At 46.1% G+C, this 23,309-nt stretch overlaps 1 protein-coding gene across 4 annotated transcripts in view; it reads left to right on the top strand.

The window, feature by feature from the left end:
• reep1 (receptor accessory protein 1) overlaps window positions 1-23,309 on the top strand; it is a 96,564-nt gene that overhangs the window by 12,331 nt on the left and 60,924 nt on the right. For all 4 annotated transcript variants that reach the window (XM_033034960.1, XM_033034967.1, XM_033034974.1 and 1 more), the window contains exon 2: window positions 22,172-22,244. In XM_033034960.1, coding sequence (XP_032890851.1) covers window positions 22,172-22,244 — 73 coding nt within the window. The remainder of the gene's footprint in view (window positions 1-22,171; window positions 22,245-23,309) is intronic.

The following is a 23,309-nucleotide window of genomic DNA, read 5'->3' as shown; positions in this document are numbered from 1 at the left end:
ACATTAGTGGAGAACAGAATAAGAAAAAAACTTAGTCCATGAGAGAGATAGACACAGGGTGCTGGAGTAATTCAACCGGTCAGGCACCATCTCTGGAGAAGAAGAATGGGTGATGATTCGGGTTGGAACCCTTCTTCAGACAGTATGGTCATGCACGATTACATTCAATGAATCAATGATACTTTATTGTTGTACTCTTCTGTTGCCAAGGATTGTGCAGGTTAATTCAAGAACCTATAATTGTAGACTTCTCCAATTTAAGGTAGTCCTTGCTTTCTCCCTCTTTCCCCTCCCCTTCCCAGCTCTCCCACAGCCCACTGTCTCCGCCTCTTCCTTTCTTCTTCCCGCCCCTCCCCCCCCCCCCCCCCCCCCCCCACATCAGTCCGAAGAAGGGTCTCAACACGAAACGTCACCTATTCCTTCGCTCCATAGATGCTGCCTCACCCGCTGAGTTTCTCCAGCATTTTTGTCTACCTGTAATTGTATGAAAGTAACTGTTCTTGAACCTGGTGGTGTGGGACTTTATGCTTCCTGTATCAGTGAGAGGAGGGCGCGGCCTCGATGGTGGGGGTCCTCAATGATAGATGCTGTTTCCTTGAGGCCCTTGAGGGACTATTTTCTGGAGCGCAGGAGGATGAGGGGTGATAGAGGTGTGTAAAATCATGAGAGGTATAGATCGAGTAGATGCACAATGTCTTGCCCAGAGTAGGGGAATCAAGGACCAGAGGACATAGGTTGAAGATGAAGGGAAAAGATTTAATAGGACTCTGAGGGGTAACATTTTCACACAAAGGGTAGGGTGGTGGATGTATGGAACAAGCTGCCAGAGGAGGTAGTTGAGGCTGGGACTATCCCAACGATTAGGAAACAGTAAGACTGGTACATGGATAGGACAGGTTTGGAGGGATATGGACCAAATGCAGACAGGTTGGGCTGGTGTAGCTGTGACATTGTTGGCCAGTGTGGGCAAGTTGGGCCGAAGGGCCTGTTTCCACACTGTATCACTCTATGACTCTATGACTCTAGAATGTGGTAAATACTCAATAGATCTGGAAGCTTCTGTGGAACAAGGAATTGAGTCAATGTTTCATGTTAATGAGCTTTCTTCAAGGCTATAATTGATTTTGAAGCAATAGGTGGAGTAAAAGAATGAATATCTCATCAATAATATCGACCAAAAAGGAAAGTAAAGGAAATTGGAAGCAGACTTTGTGGCAACTCAGTGCATGCTTTTAATCTAAGAGATGTTAAATGGCTTTAAGGAACAGTGTTTGCAACATTTTAATTGGACACATACATTCAATGTGGTCTATTTTTGCTTTCCAGTGTTTATTTTAATTTGTATATTTTGGCAAATGCTCATTGTCTGAAGAAGGGTCTCGACCCAAAACATCACCCATTCATGGAAACATAAAAATATAGAAAATAGATGCAGGAGGAGGCCATTCGGCCCTTCGAGCCAGCACGACCATTCATTGTGATCATGGCTGATCATCCCCTATCAATAACCCGTGCCTGCCTTCTCCCCATATCACTTGACTCCGATAGCCCCTAGAGCTCTATCTAACTCTCTCTTAAATCCATCCAGTGACTTGGCCTCCACTGCCCTCTGTGGCAGGGAATTCCATAAATTCACAACTATCTGGGTGAAAAAGTTCTCACCTCAGTCTTAAATGGCCTCCACTTTATTCTAAGACTGTGGTCCCTGGTTCTGGACTCGCCCAACATTGGGAACATTTTTCCTGCATCTAGCTTGTATAGTCCTTTTATAATTTTATATGTTTCTATAAGATTACCCCCTCATCCTTCTAAACTCCAGTGAATACAAGCCTAGTCTTTTCAATCTTTCTTCATATGACCGTCCCGCCATCCCATTCCTTCTATCCAGAGATGCTGCCCATCCCACTGAGTCCCAAAGATGTACAGGTTTGTAGATTAATTCATGATCATGTGATAGGAGCAGAATTAGGCCATTTTGACCCATCAAGTCTACTCCGCCATTCAATCATGGCTGATCTATCTCTCCTTCCCAATCCCATTCTCCCGCCTTCTCTCCATAACCTCTGACACCCGTACTAATCAAGAATCTATCTATCTCTGCCTTAAATATATCCACTAACTTTGCCTCCATAGCCTTCTGTGGCAAAGAATTCCACAGATTCACCACACTCTGACTAATTGATTTCTATAAATTGTCCTTAGTGTGTAGGATTGAACTGGTGTATGGGTGATTGTTGGTCGCTGTGGATTCGGCCTGTTTCCACACTGGATCTCTAAACAATAGACAATAGGTGCAGGAGTAGGCCATTCGGCCCTTGTTAGTCGCTGTGGATTCGGCCTGTTTCCACACTGGATCTCTAAACAATAGACAATAGGTGCAGGAGTAGGCCATTCGGCCCTTCGAGCCAGCACCGCCATTCAATGTGATCATGGCTGATCATCCCCAATCAGTACCCCGTTCCTGCCTTTTCCCCATATCCCCTGACTCTGCTATTTTTAAGAGCCCTGTCTAGCTTTTAAACTATGAAACAAAACACTTGCTCGTCAGCTTAAATCTTTGGCCTCTGGTCGTAAACAGCTCCGGGGCTGGAGTTGTGCTGCCATTGATTAATTGATCCACTAACGTCAAGGAGTTGACCTTACATTTCATCCCTGGAATTCAGTAATTCTGTGCACGGTTGGATCAATGATTGGAATATGGTGGATCTTGGAAAACACAAATGGAACAACAAAGGCAAGTTTATTTTCAGTAAAATTATTTTAAGCAGATAGGACAGGTTTAGAGGGATATGGGCCCAACGGAGACAGGCGGGATTAGTGTAGTTGGGACATGTTGGCCGATGTGGGCAAGTTGTGCCGAAGGGCCTGTTTCCATGCTGTATGACCCCAGGACTCTATTACAGTTGACTCCACTATCAACCATGTCTTCAGTCAGTTTGCTGAAGTTTGAGAGACATTTGAGTGGAAAGGAATTTTGCTGGATTGGTTTTGGTCTGCTTTTTGTGAAAATAGACAATAGACAATAGGTGCAGGAGTAGGCCATTCGGCCCTTCGAGCCAGCACCGTCATTCAATGTGATCGTGGCTGATGATCCCCAAATCAGTAACCTGTTCCTGCCTTCCCGCCATATCCCCTGACTCTGCTATCTTTAAGAGCTCTATCTAATTCTCTCTTGAAAGCATCCAGAGAACTAGCCTCCACTGCCTTCTGAGGCAGCAAATTCCACGGATTCACAACTCTCTGGGTGATAAAGTATAATTACACCTGAGCAGTTTTCACTGGCGACCTGACAAGATCATAAGCAATGATTACAGCCATGACATTGTGTCACATCCATGTAAATATCTGCAGCCCACTGTGACCAATGCCAGTTTGAGGAAACGCTAGGAGGGTGACAAAGTGTCCCAGGATCACATTAATACTGGGTGCAGCGAATCCCCCCAAAAGCAGAGGTAGATCTAATAACAAATAGGAAATGAAAACAAAGCTAATTCAAAACAAGGGAATAAAATGCTTGACACAGAATCAGGAGCATTTATTATGTAAACAGACTTTACTCAGAAGTACCCTGTTGCAAATAGATCAGGATAGAGTTACTGAGACATCATTATTGTGACCATCCTATACAAACTTGTGATGCCTTCATCTAAATATAATATCTAGCACCCACTTTACTTTAACTCCTTTAATATTATTGTAAAACATATTGTAACCAACAATAAAGTCACACATCACGTAAACATGCTCTTCGGCCCATCCTGCCTATGCTGACCAAGATGCCCCAGCTAGACTAGCCCCAGAGAACATAGAACAGTGCAGCACAGGAAAGGGCCCATCAGCCCACTATGTTTGCGCTGAACATGATGCCAAGTTAAACTGATCTCATCTGAATGTACATGATCCATATCCCTCTTTTCCCTGCACTTCCATGTGCCCATCCGAAAGCCTATCAAACATCACTATCGTATCTGTCTCCACCACCACCCTAAGCAGTCTGCTCTACACCCCACCCCTATGTGTAAAAAAACTTCCCCACCACATCTCCATTAAACTTTAATATGCCGGTTGCCCCATATCCCTCTAAACCTTTTCCTATCCATGCAAAATCTTTCCTATCCATGTATCCATGAGTTAAAATTCTAATAGCCAATTGAGTTTATTTTTAATGTGCCGGAAAAATCTCTTTCTAAAGTGAAGACACAAGAGACAGCAGATGCTGGAATCTGGAGCAAAAAAAACCCAGAGTGCTGAAGGAACTCATCAGGTCAGGCAGCATCTGTGGAGGCAAAAGGACGGTCGATGTTTTGGGTCAAGATCCCGCATCATAACTGGTTGTGGGCAGTATCAGAAAGGGAGAGGAGGCAGATGGCAGAAAGCAAGAAGTTTGGAACCAGAGAACAAATGAGTCCTACAGGTTCGGAATTGTGACATAAGCCATCCAACCTGGTTGCATATAGGGGAGAATCATCTGGTGTTAAGGCAGTTGTTAGGCGGCTGCAAATGTGATTTGACCACAATAAAATTGCTACAAAAAGTTTCTCAATAGTTTTTGTAGCACCAGGTGTGCATAATAACATACCTAAAGTCTACCACAGTCTACCACTGGAGAGGTCTAATTTTCAAGATGGCGTCCAAGATGGTCGCCAAATCCTTAAAACACCCATTATTCCTTCATTCCTTTCAAATTCGTAACATGGGCATAGTTATACTGTGGTTCCTATTATTTGATTTTCATGTGTCATGTTTGTTTTTATGGCAGACCTACACTTGCACTGGAAAATATCAGGGCTGCCAACAGTGAGAGTTGAGGGTGAGAGTTGAGAGTGAGAAATTGCGAGGGAGCGTTGTGACCGGAGGGGGGGGGGGGGGGGGGGATGGGAGGAGGGTGTTCAGGTTTGTTGGGTTACGGCCCGTGTGCCGTAGGTTGCCGAACCCTGTCCTAGATGTTTGGCCTCATTGTGGTCCTCCCCATGTTTTACAACCGATTCACCTGGTTAGTTTTATCTCCGGCTGCTTCATGTTGTCGGCGGCTGCACATCCAACCAAGAAAGAAGAGAAGAGAAGCGACGTCACTCACAGCCGCCAACTGACGCGCTTCCACAGACCACACAGATCGTTGTGATATGGCGCAAAAAGACAAACTGTGCAGGGACTGAAGACAGTGTGAGAATTCTGTCATCAGTGTGAGAATTGGTTGAAATGCGTGACTCTCACGGTCAAAGCGTGAGAGTTGGCAGCCCTGTCTAAGGCCAGGATGTGACAACAGATGCACAGGGAGACACATACACAAAGGAACACACACACACACACACACACACACACAGGGAGACAGAAACACACACACAGGGAGACACACACACACACACACACACACACACACACACACACACACACACACACACACACACACACACACACACACACACACACACACACACACACACACACACACACACACAGGGAGACACACACACACACGGGGAGACACACACACACACATGGGGAGACACACACACACACATGGGGAGACACACACACACATGGGGAGACAGACACACACACACACACACACAGGGAGACACACACACACACACACACACACAGGGAGACGCACACACACAGGGAGACACACACACACACACACACACACACACACACACACACACACACACACACACACACACACACAGGGAGACACACACACAGGGAGACCACACAGGGAGACACACACACAGGGAGACACATACACAATGGAAGACACACACACACAGGGAGACACACAGACATGCACACACTCTCAGGGAGACACACACACAGGGATACACACACACACACACAGGGAGACACAGACACACACACACACACACACAGGGAGACACACACACACAGGGAGACACACACACACGCACAGGGAGACACGCTCAGGAAGACACACACACACAGGGAGACACACACACTCACAGGGAGACACACAGACATGCACACACACACAGACATGCACACACACACAGGGAGATACACACACACACACAGGGAGACACACACACACACACACACACACACACACACACACACACACACACACACACACACACACACACACAGGGAGACACACACACTCACAGGGAGACACACAGACATGCACACACACACAGACATGCACACACACACAGGGAGATACACACACACACACACACAGGGAGACACACACACACACACACACAGGGAGACACACAAACACACACACACAGGGAGACACATACACAAAGGAAGACACACACACGGAGACACACACGCACACAGGGAGACACACACACAGGGAGACACACACAAACAGGGATACACACACCTTTCCTTCCCCCCCCTCTATCCTCCCCCTCCCTCCCTCTCTTTCCTCCCCTCCCTTTTTCCTCCCTCCTCCCTCTTTCCTCCCCCTCCCTCTTTCCTCACGCTTCCTCTTTCTCCCCTTTCTCCTTCCCTTCCTTCATCCCCTTTCTACATTCGCTCCCCCTGTCTCTCTTTGCCTCCATCCCTCCCTTTTTTTCTTTCTCTCTCTCTCTCTCTCTCTTTCTCCCCTCCCTCTCTTTCCCGGGCCGCCCAATGGGGAGTCCGGCGGGCACGGTGTAGCGTGGATTGGCGGCGCTGGCGCTGCCGTGCGAGTTGAAGGGCAGGAGGGAGAGAGGGAGCGAGGTTGCCGCGGCAGCCGGAAGCACAGCGCTCGCAGACGGCTCACAAAAGCGCTGACACCCGCTGCCCGGGACCGACGCGCTTCCCCAATCCGTGCAGATCGCTGTCATGCGGCGCAAACTTGAGACAAACTGTGCAGCAAAGATCCTATAGCTCCGCTATACAGCTCCGCTATAGGATCTTTGCTGTGCAGGGACTGAAGTCAGCCTGTCAGCGTGAGAATTCTGTCTTCAGCGTGAGGGCGTGAGAATTGGCTGAAATGCGTGAGTGTCACGCTCAAAGCGTGAGAGTTGGCAGCCTTGAAAATATTCAGTTTTATGCTAATATTACACATAAAATGGATCTTGGACGCCATCTTGAAAATTAGACATTTCCAGTGGTCTGACTGTGGTAGACTTTTGGTATGTTTTTAAGCACACCTGAGACTACAAAAAAACGTTGAGAAACCATTTGTAGCAATTTCTTTAGGGGAAGGTGGTTTTTTGTCATATATGCAGCCGCCTATCTGCCTCCTGGTAGATCTATTGTTTCCTCTCCCAAATGTGTCATTGAAAAAAGTCTTTGTGGCTGGGATGCCTTAGGCCATTCACTGAAAGGTTTTGGCTCACAGTGTGTCTCTGCGTCACATACAACACTGACCTTCAACTGGATTTTACACAGTCTGCTTACACAGTCAAAAATAATGCCGTGACACAAAGAGAAAAAAGAAAGAATGAAAAGTCAGTGCTTTGTGCAACTTAGAGAGACATGTAAGGAGATCATGTTCGTTGCAAACAGCACCGGGTTTCCAGGATACATTATTTACTTTGTTGCTGACGTCAGCATGAGCATTGATTTATCGTTCTCATGTACAATATTGGAAGTGAAGGGGCGGGGCTCAAAGGTTAAAGGTCACGTCCCACTTTAGGGACTTGAGCACAATTTTGGGCACCGTGCCAATGTGTCGCAGTGCATTGTTGCCGAAAGATAAAAACTGAGAGGGTGGACACAAAATGCTGGAGTAACTCAGCGGGACAGGCAGCATCTCTGGAGAGAAGGAATGGGTGATGTTTCAGGTCGAGACCCTTCTTCAGACTAAAACTAAAACTAAAACCTTTTTCAGATAAAAACTGAGATCCTGTTTATCCTCCCAGATGGGCAGAAATTATTCCAGAAAAATGATTACAAAAAGTGCAGAATTATGAGTCCCCAGGACAGTTTTATTTCACTGTTAACTCTCCTGAGTTAGAAGAAAATTAAAACACTTCCAACCACTGGAGGATTCTTAAACATAATTAATTGTGCCTTTAAGTTTAATTAATGCACTAAAAAATTAAATATCTGAATCCTTTCTTCCTTCCAAGCCTTCCTCTCCATTTAAATGAATGGATTGCCCTTGACACAGGGGTGGAAATCCAGGGGGGTAGAAACAGGGGGGGGGGGATGCCCCCTCTTTTGAAAGGTGGGGAACGACCCCCCCGATTTTTTTGTAACCTGGATTTTAAAATTCAGTGACAAAAAAATCTATTAAAAATCTCCGCTTTCCGCGAGACAGTGGGGGTGGGACTGATGATCGAGGGCGCTGATTGGACGAGAGAGACATTGGTCAGCAGGCAGTAGGGGGGGCCATGATGATTCAGCGCAATGATTGGAGGAGGGAGGTGTTGGTCAGAGGCGGAAGTAGGGGGGTGGGACTGAGGATAGAGCGCGGTGATTGGAGGAGGGAGACGTCCTGGTGGAGCAAAGATCATAGAGCGGAGCTTGAATCGGCCTGTTCGCGGGGCCTTTCATCGCCCGGCGCGGCTTAAAATCGACCGCGGGATCTTCCACCGCCCTGCAGTCAAATTGCTGCATCGAGGCGATCGAGGCTCCCGATGTTATAGCCCCCGCGAACGGGCCGATTGAAGCCCCACGATTCGGGGCGGACGAAGCTGCTGTTGCCAGAGTTCGGAGTCGGTCACCAACCAGGTCAGTTGCCGATGTTTTACCGGCCTCGTGTGTGTGCGCTTGCGCGCGCGACCGCCAAGAAATTGTGTCACCCCCGCCCCCCATGTTTTGACAGCAATTTCAGTCCCTGCCCTGAGGTGAGGAGATAGAAAGTCTTACAGCGTGGAAACAGGCCCTACGGCCCAACTTGCCCACACCGACCAATATGTCCCAGCTACACTAGTCTAGCCTGCATTTGGCCCATATCCCTCTAAACCTATCCTATCCATATACCTATCTAATTGCTTCTTAATGTCAACTGCCTCCTCTGGCAGCCCGATCCATACACCCACCACCCTTTGCGTGTAAAAGTTACCCCTCAGATTCCTTTTAAATATTTCCCCCTTTGCCTTAACCTATGCCCTCTGGTTCTTGATTCCCGCATTCTGGGCAAGAGACTCTACATTCATCCATCTATTCCTCTCATGATTTTATACACCTCTGTAAGATCAAGGAAAGCTATAAGAGATAGTTAAGAGTGAAGCATATTGTTGGATCTAGAGTTACATGTACGGCAACAAGCAGATTTCCTCTCTGAAGGACATTAGTAAATCATCTGGGGTTTTGCACACCCTGATACGTTCATGGCTATAACCACTTGGGATAAGGTATAATTCCATGTTTTAGTTTATTAGCTTTCGAGATGCAATGTGGAAATAGGCCCCTCAGCCCAACAAGTCCACGTCGATCACCTGGTCACAATAGTTCAAGGTTAGCCAACTTTCCCACTCCCAACACACTAGGGGCAATTTACAGAAGACAATTAACCTACAAACCAGCACGTCTGGAATGAGGGAGGAAACCAGAACACCCAGAGAAAACTCATGCAGTGGATTTATTTAACTGCCTTTAGTTTAGTTTAGAGATACAGCGCAGAAACAGGCCCTTCGGCCCACTGAGTCCGCACTGGCCAGCGATCCCTGCACATTAACACTATCCTAGGGACAATTTACTATTTTACAATTCACTTATACCAGCCAATTAACCTACAAACCTGTACATCTTTGGAATGTGGGAGGAAACCAAAGATCTCGGAGAAAACCCACGCGACCATACAAACTCCATACAGACAGCCTCCTAGTAGGAATCAAACCCGGGTCTCGGGTGCTGCAAGTGCTGTAAGGCAGCAACTCTACCGCTACGCCACCGTGCCACCCTGAATTTAAGTTTCCTGTTCACCGTGCTGGGATTCAAACTCATGGTTTTGGATACATGGAAACATTGGATCCATGACGAAGACCACTGGACATTACCAACATGTTGCCATTACCCGTCACATGACTATTGCAGTCAAACACATGCTCCACTGGTCAGCAGTGGATGGCCTTGAAGAAAACTCCCAGATGGATATACCAGCTTCCCCAGAGGATCTGCCCCTTTCCAACACAAGAGTGCATCTGGGAGAGCTACTGCCTCATGACGCAAGGGACCTAGGTTCGATCCTGACCTCGGGTGCTGATTGTGTGGAGTTTGCACTTTTTCCCTGTGACTGCGTGGGATACCTCCCTGTGCTCCAGTTTCCATCCATGTCCCAAAGATGCGTGGGCTTGTAGATTAATTTCTATAAATTGCCCCTAGTGTGCAGGGAGTGGATGTCAAAGTGCATTTAAGGCAGATTATTATCTTAATGGCGTCAAGTTGGGGAAAGGGGAAGTGCAACGGGATCTGTTCATCAGTCTATGAAAGTAGTGAAGAAAGTGAATGGCACGTTGGCCTTTATAACAAGAGGAGTCGAGTATAGGAGCAAAGAGGTCCTTCTGCAGTTGTACAGGGCCCTGGTAAAACCACACCTGGAGTATTGTGTGCAGTTTTGGTCCCCTAATTTGAGCAACGCTATTGAGGGAGTGCAGCGTAGGTTTACAAGGTTAATTCCCGGGATGGTGGGACTGTCATATGCTGAGAGAATGGAGCGGCTGGGCTTGTATACTCTGGAGTTTAGAAGGAAGAGAGGGGATCTTATTGAAACATATAAAATTGTTAAGGGTTTGGACACGCTAGAGGCAGGAAACATGTTCCCGATGTTGGGGGAGTCCAGAACCAGGGGCCACAGTTTAAGAATAAGGGGTAAGCCATTTAGAACGGAGACGAGGAAACACTTTTTCTCACAGAGAGTGGTGAGTCTGTGGAATTCTCTGGTTCAGAGGGCGGTGGAGGCCGGTTCTCTGGATACTTTCAAGAGAGAGCTAGATAGGGCTCTTAAAGATAGCGGAGTCAGGGGATGTGGGGAGAAGGCAGGAATGGGGTACTGATTGGGGATGATCAGCCATGATCACATTGAATGGCGGTGCTGGCTCGAAGGGCCGAATGGCCTATTCCTGCACCTATTGTCTATTGTCTATTGTCTATTATTTATATAGAACTAGTGTGAATGGGTAGTGTACTCTCTAAACTAGACTAGACTGGACTAGACTAAACATTAGATGCCGTCGGATATCTTTTTAAGGGGATCCCTGGCGTTCAGCAGCTTTGATGCTAAAGAGCTGCTGTGGTGGGGACTGGCAGGAATCCAGCCAAAAACTAGTCGGACACAAGTGTGTGTGCTCTAGACGTGTTTATTCTTCTGCATATTCTCCTCTTTAATGAATACAGCTCTGTAAGATTATCCCTCAGCCTCCTGTACTCCAAAGAAGAAAGTCCTGGCCTATCCATTGTCTCCCTTATAGCTCAGATCCCCGAGTGCTGGCAACATCTTTGTAAATCCTTCCAGTACAATTTCCAGCTTAATGGCAGCCTTCATTACTGCCCTATCTAACTGTGATGCCACTTCCACGGAAATATGTACCTGCACTCCTGGACCCCTCTGCTCTACGACGCTCTCCAGGGCCCTGCCATTCATGGTCAAGCTCCGGCCGTTCAGTTTAATTTATTGTCACATGTACTGAGATACAGTGAAAAGCTTTTGTTGCGTGCTATCCAGTCAGCAGAAAAACAACACATGATTACAATCGAGCCATTTACAGTGTATATATACACAATAAGGGAATAACGTTTAGTGCAAGGTAAAGCCAGCAAAGTCCGATCAAGGATTGTCCGAAGGTCACCAAAGAGGTAGACAGTAGTTCAGCACTGCTCTCTGGTTGTGGTAGGATGATTCAGTTGCCTGATAACAGCTGGGAAGAAACTGTCCCTGAATCTGGAGGTGTGCGCTTTCACACTTCTAAACCTTTTGCCTGATGGGAGAGGGGAGAAGAGAGTGGCCAGGATGTGACTCGTCCTTGATTAGTCGCGAGGATTGGCTTGACTTTCCAAAAATCCAATACTTCCTACTTGTAACTTGTCTAGAAATATATCTTTATTGGCAACAGCTGTGTATTTTGGAAGGTGTACGCTGTGTGGAGGGCCACTGATATGGCACTTAATGTTCCGAAATGGAATTGAATTTCTCTGCCTCCGTCTTTTGAAATATTATGAGGGAATTAATATCTACATCCATAAAATGGCAGCCTTCTTTACCGCCCTATCTAACTGTGATGCCACTTCCATAAAATGTATTATTTTCAGGATTGATGTCTTCTAACCATAGTTATATCCGTATGCAACAAAGCACAAGGTTTCCAGAGAGAGAGAGAGTCTGTGAACAGATTAGGTTAGTGGAATTGCAGATGGATGCTGGAATCTGAGCGAAACACAAAGTACCGGAGTAACTCGGCAGGTCAGGCAGCACCTGTGTAGGGAGCGCACAGATGACGTTTCGAGTCATTCGCTCCACAGATGCTGACTAAACCGCTGAGTTACTCCAGCACTCTGTGTTTTGCTGTAGGACCACACCAATTCAGTTGACTTCTCTGGACTGTTGCAGAGCATGATCAATGGGACATGGAAGAGGATTAAAACACTGGCCGCAGCTGTCAGATTCTTGCCACACATCCGGACATAGATAGAAACAGAAGTTTGCACAAACAGTCTGAAGAAGGGTCCTGACCTGAGACGTTACCTATCCATGTTCCTCAGGGATGCTGCCTGACCTACTGTTACTCCAGTACTTTGTGTCTATCTTTGATATAAACCAGAATCTGCAGTTTTTTGTTTCTGTATTTAGTACAGTAATAATCAATAGGAAAATTCTTCAAAATATGTGTATATTGTATCTTTTATATGAAGTGGATGTTTCCCAGCTGTTACCAGGCAACTGAATCATCCTACCACAACCAGGGAGCAGTGCTAAACTACTATCTACCTCTTCGATGACCCTCGGACTATCCTTTGCTGGCTTTACCTTGCACTAATTGTTATTCCTTTATCATGTATCTATACACTGTAAATGGATCGATTGTAATCATGTATTGTCATTCTGCTGACTGGATGGCACTCAACAAAAGCTTTTCACTGTACCTCGTTACATGTGACAATAAACTAAACTGAAACTGAGGTGTGAAACTCAACCCTACCACTCCAAATATGAGTCTGAACTTTTTATATATTAACTTGGAGGCATTTACAGAGAAGATAAAAGTTGCAGCATTGCACCTATATTTCTGCTAATCCAGCAGAGATGGCACATCTGGTAATTTTAAGCAAATCTTCGTGACCTGTATAAATAATAGTGCTGGCTTGAGCAAACTCAAAGCAGTATGTTATAGTGGAATATATGCCTGGACCAAACCCCAACCCAAACCAAAGCCTGACGTCTACACAGGTCCTTCCCAGATTACGATCGCCAGACTTACTGACACTCCGTGCATACAGCCGAGTGTTTGGGAGACTGGCGGTAAGGATGGGGATGGACCTGCTGGTTGTGGTGGGTCTGCAGGCATCTTCCGGCCCACCCAACTCCCCCAAGCAGCAACAATCAAGGGCTTGGTTGAGCCGAGCAAAGCTGGGAGCGTGGAGCAGAATCACCCGCTCACTACCTGAATCAATGAGGCTACCTGTTGGCCACTCTTCCCGCACCTGTTGGCTCTCCTGTCACACCTTTGGTGGCGCAGCGGTGGAGTTGCTGCCTCACAGTCCCAGGTTCGATCCTCACTATTGGTGCTGCCTGTTTGGGGTTTGTACATTCTCCCTGTGACCGCGTGCGTTTTCACTGGTTGCTGCGGTTTCCTCCCACATTCTAGAGACATGTAGGTTAATTGGCTTCAGTAAATTGTCCCCAACGTGTAAGATAGATGAGTATATGGGTGATCGTCGTTGGCATGGACTCGGTGGGCTAAAGGGCCTATTTCCACGCTGTATCTCTAAATTAAACTAAACTAAACTAAATTAAAACATCAGTCTGAAGAAGGGTCTCGACCCGAAACGTCATCTATTCCATCGCTCTATAGATGCTGCCTCACCCGCTGACTTTCTCCAGCATTTTTGTCTACCTTATATTAAACTAAATGTTGTTTTGTGAACCTCACCGTTTTTGTTGATTTCCGACATGAATAGGTCGGATGATGAACGCCATCAGGAAGGGAATCCTGGCATAACCTGGGGACGATCTGCAGCTGGATCCCCTTAGGCGTGGGTCCAGCTGCTGTTCCTGGGATGAAAATCCCAAAGTTGCTGCATGGTCCACAGTGTAATAGCGATGATACTCTCAACATTTGTCATTCTTTGGGCCATGTTCACAACTGAGCTGGATCCTATTGTAAACCCTGAGCTACTGGAGAGGGTTTGCAGGCTAGGTCTTTATTTTGGAGTGCAGGAGGATAAGGGATGAAATAGCGGCACATTTGGATAGCAGTAACAGGATCGGTCCGAGTCAGCATGGATTTACGAAGGGGAAATCATGCTTGACTAATCTTCTGGAATTTTTTGAGGATGTAACTGGGACAATGGATGAAGGGAGAGCCAGTGGATGTAGTGTACCTGGACTTTCAGAAATAATTTGATAAGGTCCCACATAGGAGATTAGTGGGCAAAATTAGGGCACATGGTATTGGGGGTAGAGTGCTGACATGGATAGAAAATTGGTTGGCAGACAGGAAACAAAGAGTAGGGATTAACGGGTCCCTTTCAGAATGGCAAGCAGTGACTAATTGGGTACCGCAAGGCTCGGTGCTGGGACCGCAGCTATTTACAATATACATCAATAATTTGGATAAAGGGATTCAAAGTAACATTAGCAAATTTGCAGATGACACAAAGCTGGGTGGCAGTGTGAACTGTGAGGAGGATGCTATGAGAATGCAGGGTGACTTGGACAGGTTGGGGGAGTGGGCAGATGCATGGCAGATGAAGTTTAATGTGGATAAATGTGAGGTTATCCACTTTGGCATCAAAAACAGGAAGGCAGATTGCTATCTAAATGGTGTCAAGTTGGGAAAAGGGGAAGTACAATGGGATCTGGGGGTCCTTGTTCATCAGACTATGAAACTAAGCATGCAGGTACAGCAGGCAGTGAAGAAAGCGAATAGCATGTTGGCCTTTACAACAAGAGGAGTCAAGTATAGAAGCAAAGAGGTCCTTCTGCGGTTGTACAGGGTCCTAGTGAGACCACACCGGGAGTATTGTGTGCAGGTTTGGTCCCCTAATTTGAGGAAGGACATTCTTGCTATTGAGGGAGTGCAGCGTAGGTTTACAAGGTTAATTCCCAGGATGGCGGGACTGTCATATGCTGAGAGAATGGAGCGGCTGGGCTTGTATACTCTGGAGTTTAGAAGGATGAGAGGATATCTCATTGAAACATATAAGATTATTAAGGGTTTGGACACGCTAGTGGCAGGAAGCATGTTCCTGATGTTGGGGGAGTCCAGAACCAGGGGCCACAGTTTAAGAATAAGGAGTAAGCCATTTAGTACGGACGAGGAAACACTTTTTCTCACAAAGAGTTGTGAGTCTGTGGAATTCTCTGCCTCAGAGGGCGGTGGAGGCCGGTTCTCTGGATACTTTCAAGAGAGAGCTAGATAATAACAGTCAGGGGATATGTGGAGAAGGCAGGAACGGGATACTGATTGGGGATGATCAGCCATGATCACATTGAATGGCGGTGCTGGCTCAAAGGGCCGAATGGCGGGTATATGAAATAAGGTACCAATGAAGGTATTTAACGCAGGTACCATAACAGGATTAAAAAAATTTAGGAGTAGTTCAAGTTCAAGTGTGTTTATTGTCATGTGCCCCTGTATAGGACAATGAAATTCTTGCTTTGCTTCAGCACACAGAACCTAGTAGGCATTTACTACAAAACAGATAAGTGTGTCCATATACCATGATATAAATATATACACACATGAATAAATAAACTGATAAAGTGCAAATAACAGAAAACGGGTTATTAATAATCAGAATTTTGTCCGAGCCAGATTTAATAGCCTGATGGCTGTGGGCAAGCTATTCCTGAACCTGGTTGTTGCAGTCTTCAGGCTCCTGTACCTTCTACCTTCGTAGCTTAGGAGAATATTGGCAGAAGGTGGCAAATAGGGTTGGCTTGGATATGGATATATTGGTCGGTATGACCGAGTTGGGCCGAAGGGCCTGTTTCCATGCTGTATGATTCTATGACCTCAATGACCCCTTCCTCTAAGTACGTTTTGAATCCAATAAGTTAGTTCATCTTGGATTCCATGTGACCTAACATTCCAGACTAGCCGACCATGCAGGACCTTGTCAATAGTGTATTGACAAAGACCTATTGTTGAGAGTGAATTTATTGGCTGTAATTTAATCTGAAATAAAACTGAACATCAGGACTATCATATGATGATCAGCAAAATCTAATCTGCCTGATTAGTGGCCCAGACCAAATCCAATCTAATTACACTGCATCTTCAGCAAAGCTAAGTGCCCGAGTAAACAGCATTTAACAATGCCATACAAAGTAACTACAACTGTTAAGAAGTTGTGTGTATGAAGGAACTGCAGATGCTGGTTTAAACCGAAGATAGACAGAAAATGCTGGAGTAACTCAGGCAGCATCTCTGGATAGAAGGAATGGGTGACGTTTCAGGTCGAGACCCTTCTACAAACTGAAGAAGGGTCTTGACCCGAAAGGTCACCCATTCCTATTGAGAAGTTATTCCTGCCTGAGAATTTAACCATTATAACTTAAGATCATGAGTAGCGTATTATTAGATATTCTTTGAGTAACTCCATGGGACAGGCAGCATCTGTCCTGCTACTTATCCCACTGAGTTGCTCCAGCATTAAATGTCTATCTTCGGTGTAAACCAGCACCTGCAGTTCCTTCCTACACATTAGATATTCCTTCACTGATGTCATGTTATTATGTTAGTTTTCGGAATGCGACCATCATGCTGAAATAACAGTATAAGTATGAAAAGCTCTAATTCTGGTTTTGTTTAATTGTAAGTTAACAAAGCTGATCTCATTTATATATGCAGAAGAAACTGACCTCAGGCTTGCACAGGTCTGACATTGAATGGACCATTGCTGTATTGTAAATGATCTCAGTAGACAGACCAGATTCCTCATCCAGAGATTGCAGCACCACAGATCCCAGTCCCTCCTCACACCCAACTCAATCCTCAGGCCTATCCTTCACCATCAGACCAACTCCATTGTTAGACCCAACCTTCACCCTCAGCACGATCCTCTACCCTCAGACCCCCCTCCACTCTCGGACCGACTCCCCCTCGCACCGACTCCACCCTCAAACCCCACTCCACTCTCAGACATCACTCCACCCTCATACCAGCTCCACCCTCGGACCGACTCCACCCTTGTACCCCACTCCACCCTTAGACTGACTCCATCCTAGGACCGACTCCACCCTCAAACCCCACTCCACCCTCATACCCCACTCCACCCTCAGACCCCACTCCACCCTCAGACCCCACTCCACCCTCAGACCCCACTCCACCCTCAGACCAACTCCACCCTCAGACCAACTCCACCCTCAGACCCCATTCCACCCTCAGACCCCACTCCACCCTCAGACCCCACTCCATTGTTAGACCCATCCTCCACCCTCAGACCCCACTCCAACCTCAGACCCCACTCCACCCTCAGACCAACTCCACCCTCAGACCAACTCCACCCTTAGACCCCACTCCACCCTCAGACCCCACCCCACCCTCAGACCACCTCCACCCTAATACAAACTGGATAGAGTGGATATGGAGAGGATGTTTCCACTAGTGGGAGAGTCTAGGACCAGATGTCATAGCCTCAGAATTAAAATACGTTCCTTTAGGAAGGAGATAAGGAGGAACTTTTTTAGTCAGAGGGTGGTGAATCTGTGGAATTCATTGCCACAGAAGGTTGTGGAGGCCGTCAATGGATATTTTAAATGCAGAGATAGATAGATTCTTGATTAGTACGCTTGTCAGTGGTTATAGGGAGAAGGCAGGAGAATAGGGTTAAGAGGGATAAATAGATCAGCCATGATTGAATGGCGGAGTAGACTTGATGGGCCGAATGGCCTAATTATGCTCCTATCACTTATGAACGCAAGAACTTATGAACTGATGAAACTCCATCCTCAGACCCTATTCCACCATCAGACCAACTCTACCCTCGACCAATTCTATCCTGCGACCCCACTCCATCCTCAGACACACACTCCAACCATCAGACCAACTCTAACTCCATCCTCAGATCAACTCCATCCTTAGATAAAATCCACCTTCAGACCCCACTTCATCAGCCCAACATTATTCTCAGACTATCTCCATCCGCAGAACAACACATTAAGATCAACTCTACCCTTAGTCCCAAGGAACTGGCCAAAGTGGACTGGAAAGGGACCCCAGCAGGGATGATGGTGGAACAGCAATGGCAAGAATTTCTGAGAATAATCCAGAAGGTACAGGATCATTTCATTCCAAAGAGGAAGAAAGGTTCTAAGGGGAGTAAGGGGCGACCGTGCCTGACAAGGGAAGTCAAGGACAGTATAAAAATAAAAGAGAAGATGTGTAACATAGCAAAGATGAGCGGGAAGACAGAGGATTGGGTAACTTTTAAAGAACAATAGAGGGTAACTAAAAAGGCAATACGCGGAGAAAAGGTACGAAGGTAAGCTAGCCAAGAATATAAGGGAGGATAGTAAAAGCTTATTTAGGTATGTGAAGAGGAACATATTAGTTAAGCCAAATGTGGGTCCTTTGAAGACAGAAACAGGTGAATTTATTCACCAGGCTTGTGAACCTCTTTGAGATATAGGAATGATATAATTCAGTTTGAAAGAGCATAGATGAGGTTCACCAGGATGTTACCTGGGCAGATGAGCTTGTGTTGTAGGGGGGAAAGATACAATGCTGGTGTAGCTCAGCAGGTCCTCTGAGTCTGAAGAAGGGTCCTGACCCAAAACGTTACCTATCTATGTTCTCCATTGATGCTGCTTGACCTGCTGAGTTACCCCAACATTTTGTGCTTTTTTTTTGTGAACCAGCACATGCAGTTCCTTATTCCTACATTCTGTGTTGTAGGGAGAGGTTGTATATTCTGGGACCTTTTTTCTTTGGAACCTAGGAGGCTGAGTTGTGACCTTACTGACCTTCAAGATCATGAGGGTTCTGATCAAGTGGATGTGTCTCTCCCAGGATAGAGGTTTCTATGACTAGAGTTTGTGGTGAGAGGGGAGAGATTTAAGAGGGACCTCAGAAACAACCTTTGCACTCAGATGGTCTGGAACAAGCTGCTGGAGGAAGCTATAGAAGTGGGTACAATTCTCAAAAGACTTTTGAACAGATAAATGGATAGGAAGGGTTTAGAAGCATATGGGCCGTATGCAGGCAAATTGGACTAACCCAGTGACAAGCTGGGCCAAAGGGCCTGTTTCCATGATGTATAGCTCCATGAATCTATGATAGAAGCGAGCAATGTGTGGCCATGGTGGGGGTGCCCTTCATGGTATTAGCTGCTCTCTTGAAGCATTACATTCTATAGATGCCTTCAGTGGTGGGGATGAATCTGTGATGGCCTGGGTAATGTCCACCACTTTCTGCAGCCTTCTTCGCCCTTGAGCATTTGAATTACCGAACCAGGCTGCGTTGCAACCAGTCAGTATTCACTCTGCCACAAGCCTCCAGAGGTTTGATACAGTATCGGTGGCTTACTTAATCTCCTCAAACGTCTGAGGAAGTAAAAGCATTGATGAGCTTTCTTTTTTGTTGCATCAATGTGCTGGGCCCGGGTCAGATCATCGGGAGATGTGTATGCTGAGGATGGTGAAGCTGTTGATTCTCTCCACTGTCGACCCGCTGATAATAATAATAATAATATATTTTATTGTCATTGCACATAAGTGCAACGAGATTTGGTATGCAGCTTCCATCCGATGTCAAGGCCTTGTAACGTCTGCCGGAGGAAGTAGTTCGAACAGTCCATTACAAGGGTGTGAGGAGTCTTTATGGATGCTGACGGCCTTCCTGAGGCACCGTGTGTGATAGATGCCCTCCAAGGCTGGTAGCTGTGTCCCAATAATCCTCTGCGCTCTGTGGACAACGCGCTGAGATACTACACAGAGATGCCATACGTTAATATGCTCTCTGTGGATGGGTGCATGGTCACCCCGCCCACTGAGTACGTGGGGTTACCCCAGCCCCTGGATCTCTCCTCCGAAGAACCATTCAGTGTGCTTCTGTAACAGCTTAACCAGCCCACTCATTCCTGAACGCGTTCATAATGGTTTTAAACCTCAAACTCAATGGGATTATCCCAACTTTACTAGCCATCAGAGATTTGCTGCCCCTGTCAATGGTTCTTTATTATCATGTGTACAGATATACAGTGAAATCTTTATCCTCCTCTTTAAAACCCATGTGCTGTATGGCCATAGTCTTTCACTGCTTTGTCTCTGTAAAAATGAATTGTCTACCCGAGTTGAAACCATGGCTGGCTCTGAGTTTCTTGATCGCAGCCACTTGATACAATTCTATCGCAAGCCCAAAGAAAAGCTTGCATTTAGATAAAGCTTCCCAGGGTCCCTGGGTATCCCAGAGTATGTTGCGAGCAATTAATACGTTTGAAGTGTAATTATTGTCTAACATGGCCAATTTACACACAGCAACATGTAGCAATGCAGTGGGGACCTGATCATTTGTATTATAAAGGTTGGTGGGATTGAAGATGAAACAACATAAGAATTAGGAGCATGAATAGGCCATGTAACCCTTCAAAGTCCCTGTGCTGTATCTCAGGCATTATCCACGTTCCTGACTGATCCTGTAATCCTCTAGTTCCCTTAAGTGCCTGAAAGCTTATTGATCTCAGACTTGCACATCTGCAGCCCTCTGAGATAGAGAATTACAATAATTACTTCACCTCTCTGTGGAAACCATTTTCTTTTCATACCATTTGTAAATGGCCAATCACTTATCCTGAGATGATGCCACATAGCCCGAGCCTCTCTGGAGACAGTCTTTCCATACCTATCCTATCAATCCCCCTGAAAATCATGTACAGCTTGAAGCAATCATCTTGTAGTGCTGCTGCGATACAGCGGCAGAGACTCAGATTGGATCCTTGCCTCGGGTGCTGTCTTTTTGGAGTTTGCATGTTCTCTCTGTGACCCTGTGGATCTTCTCTGAGTGCTTCTGAAACCCCCCACCTTCTGAAATCTCCCAAAGACATGCAGTTTTGTAGGTCCCCACCTGAAACATTACCTATCCATGTCGTCCAGAGATGCTGTCTGACCCATTGAGTTACTCCAGCACTGTGTGTCTTTCTCTATGTCTATGTTTGTAGGTTAATTTGCCTCCGTAAATTTCAGGTTAATTTCCCTCTGTAAATTGCCCCCAGTCTGTATGGAGAGGATGTGAAAGTGGGATTACATAGAACTCATGTAATTACATTGATTGCATCGATTACGTAGAATTAATAGGGAGGCACAGTGGTAGAGTCGCTGCCTTACAGTGCCAGAGACCCGGGTTTGATCTTGACTATGGATGCTGCCTGCTCGGAGTTTGTACGTTCTCCCTGTGACCACGTAGGTTTTCTCCAGGTGTTCTGGTTTCCTCCCACACTACCAAGACGTACAGGTTTGTAGGTTAATTGGCTTTGGTAAAAATTGTAAATTGTCCCTAGTGTGTTGGATAACGTGCGGTGCGATCGCTGGTTGGTGCCGACTCGTTGGGCCTATTTCTGCACTATATGACAAATTCTAAATCTAAACCTAAAAATGTAAACACGTGTGAACAGGTCGGCATGTGCTCGGTGGGCTGCAAGCTGTGTTTCCATGTTTTCTCTTTCAATTCAATCAATCAAAGTTGTATCAAGGGATGTTTCATCTATTACTGTGAAGGCAGATTAGGCCACAGTTTTGTGTCTTATCTGAATGACAGTACATCCCACGATCTTACACACCTTTCAATAAGATTAGTACGGGTGTCAGGGGTTATGGGGAGAATGCGGTTATGCGGAGAAGGCAGGAGAATGGGGTTGAGAGGAAAAGATACATCAGCCATGATTGAATGGCAGAGATGACTTGATGGGGCCAATGGCTTAATTCTGCTTTTAGAACATGAATAGGGACCTGAAGCAGTCAGTTTAAAGGCAAGAGGACTATCATTGAGTCACAGCCAACATTTGGGATCTGCAACACCAGGGAGACAAATCATCATGTCAGTTTCCCTCTTCCACTAATACGTCAGTGACGTACGATGTGCTTTATTGTAATGGACTTTCTCTTTTTCAGGCTAATTTTTGGCACACTTTACCCAGCGTATTCTTCCTACAAGGCTGTAAAGACAAAGAACGTCAAAGAATATGTAAGTATTGATATTTATTGTTGGTACATGAGTAAATCTCATAACGGTGGTTAACACTCCTCCAGTGGCATTGAAACTCTCTGAGAATCCTCCTCGGCTCTCGTAATGTTTCATCTTGGGACACGTATCCTCAATACCCCCTCACCAATCTGAATCGTAAGGTTGTACAGCACAGAATAAGGCCATTTATCCCATTGTGTCTCTGTCAATTTTGTAAACACAATCTAAGTATTCCCACACACTATCTTGTAGATTTCTTCTGTTCAGGTTTATATTCAATACCCTTTGGAAAGTTACCATTGAATCTACTTCGTGGGTGAGGCAGCATCTATGGAGCGAAGGAATAGGTGACGTTTCGGGTCGAGACCCTTCTTCAGACTGATCTGTGGGTGGGGGGCGTGAAGAAGAATGGAACTCCGCCCCCACCCCCACCACCAAATCAGTCTGAAGAAGGGTCTCGACCCGCAACATCACCTATTCCTTCGCTCCATTGATACTGCCTCACCCACTGAGTTTCTCCAGCATTTTTGTCTACCTTCGATTTTTCCAGCATTCAATCAATTCAATTCAACTTTAATGTCATTGCACAAATACTGAGTATGGGTACAACGAAATGCAGTTTTGCGTCAGTCCGTAGTAGTAGTGCAATATAGAAATTTAAAAAAAAAAGAGGATACAGAATAATCAAAAATACAGAATAATTAAACAATGGGGACGGAGGGACCGGAGGAATCTATCGGCGGGACTCCGAGTTCAGCAATGCGACGGTATAATTGTAGAAGCTGTTCCTCATCCTACTGGTACGAGACCTGAGGCTCCTGTACCGCCTCCCTGATGGGAGGAGGGCAAACAGTCCATGGTTGGGGTGGGAGGGGTCTTTAATGATCTTCCCAGCCCGTTTCAGACACCGTTTTCGGTGGAGGGCATCCATGGCAGGGAGCGGGGCACCGATGATTTTTCCAGCATCTGCAGTTCCTTCTTAAACATTGAATCTACTTCCATCACTTTCTCAGACAGCACATTCCCCTTGCTGCATTAAAAAAGATCAAATGGGACTAGTTTAGA

The sequence above is a fragment of the Amblyraja radiata genome, chromosome 1 (assembly GCF_010909765.2).
Source record: "Amblyraja radiata isolate CabotCenter1 chromosome 1, sAmbRad1.1.pri, whole genome shotgun sequence".
Classification (NCBI taxonomy): Eukaryota; Metazoa; Chordata; class Chondrichthyes; order Rajiformes; family Rajidae; genus Amblyraja; species Amblyraja radiata.
The sequence above is the reverse complement of the archived record's forward strand: the minus strand, read 5'-3'. Positions and strand labels throughout refer to the sequence as shown.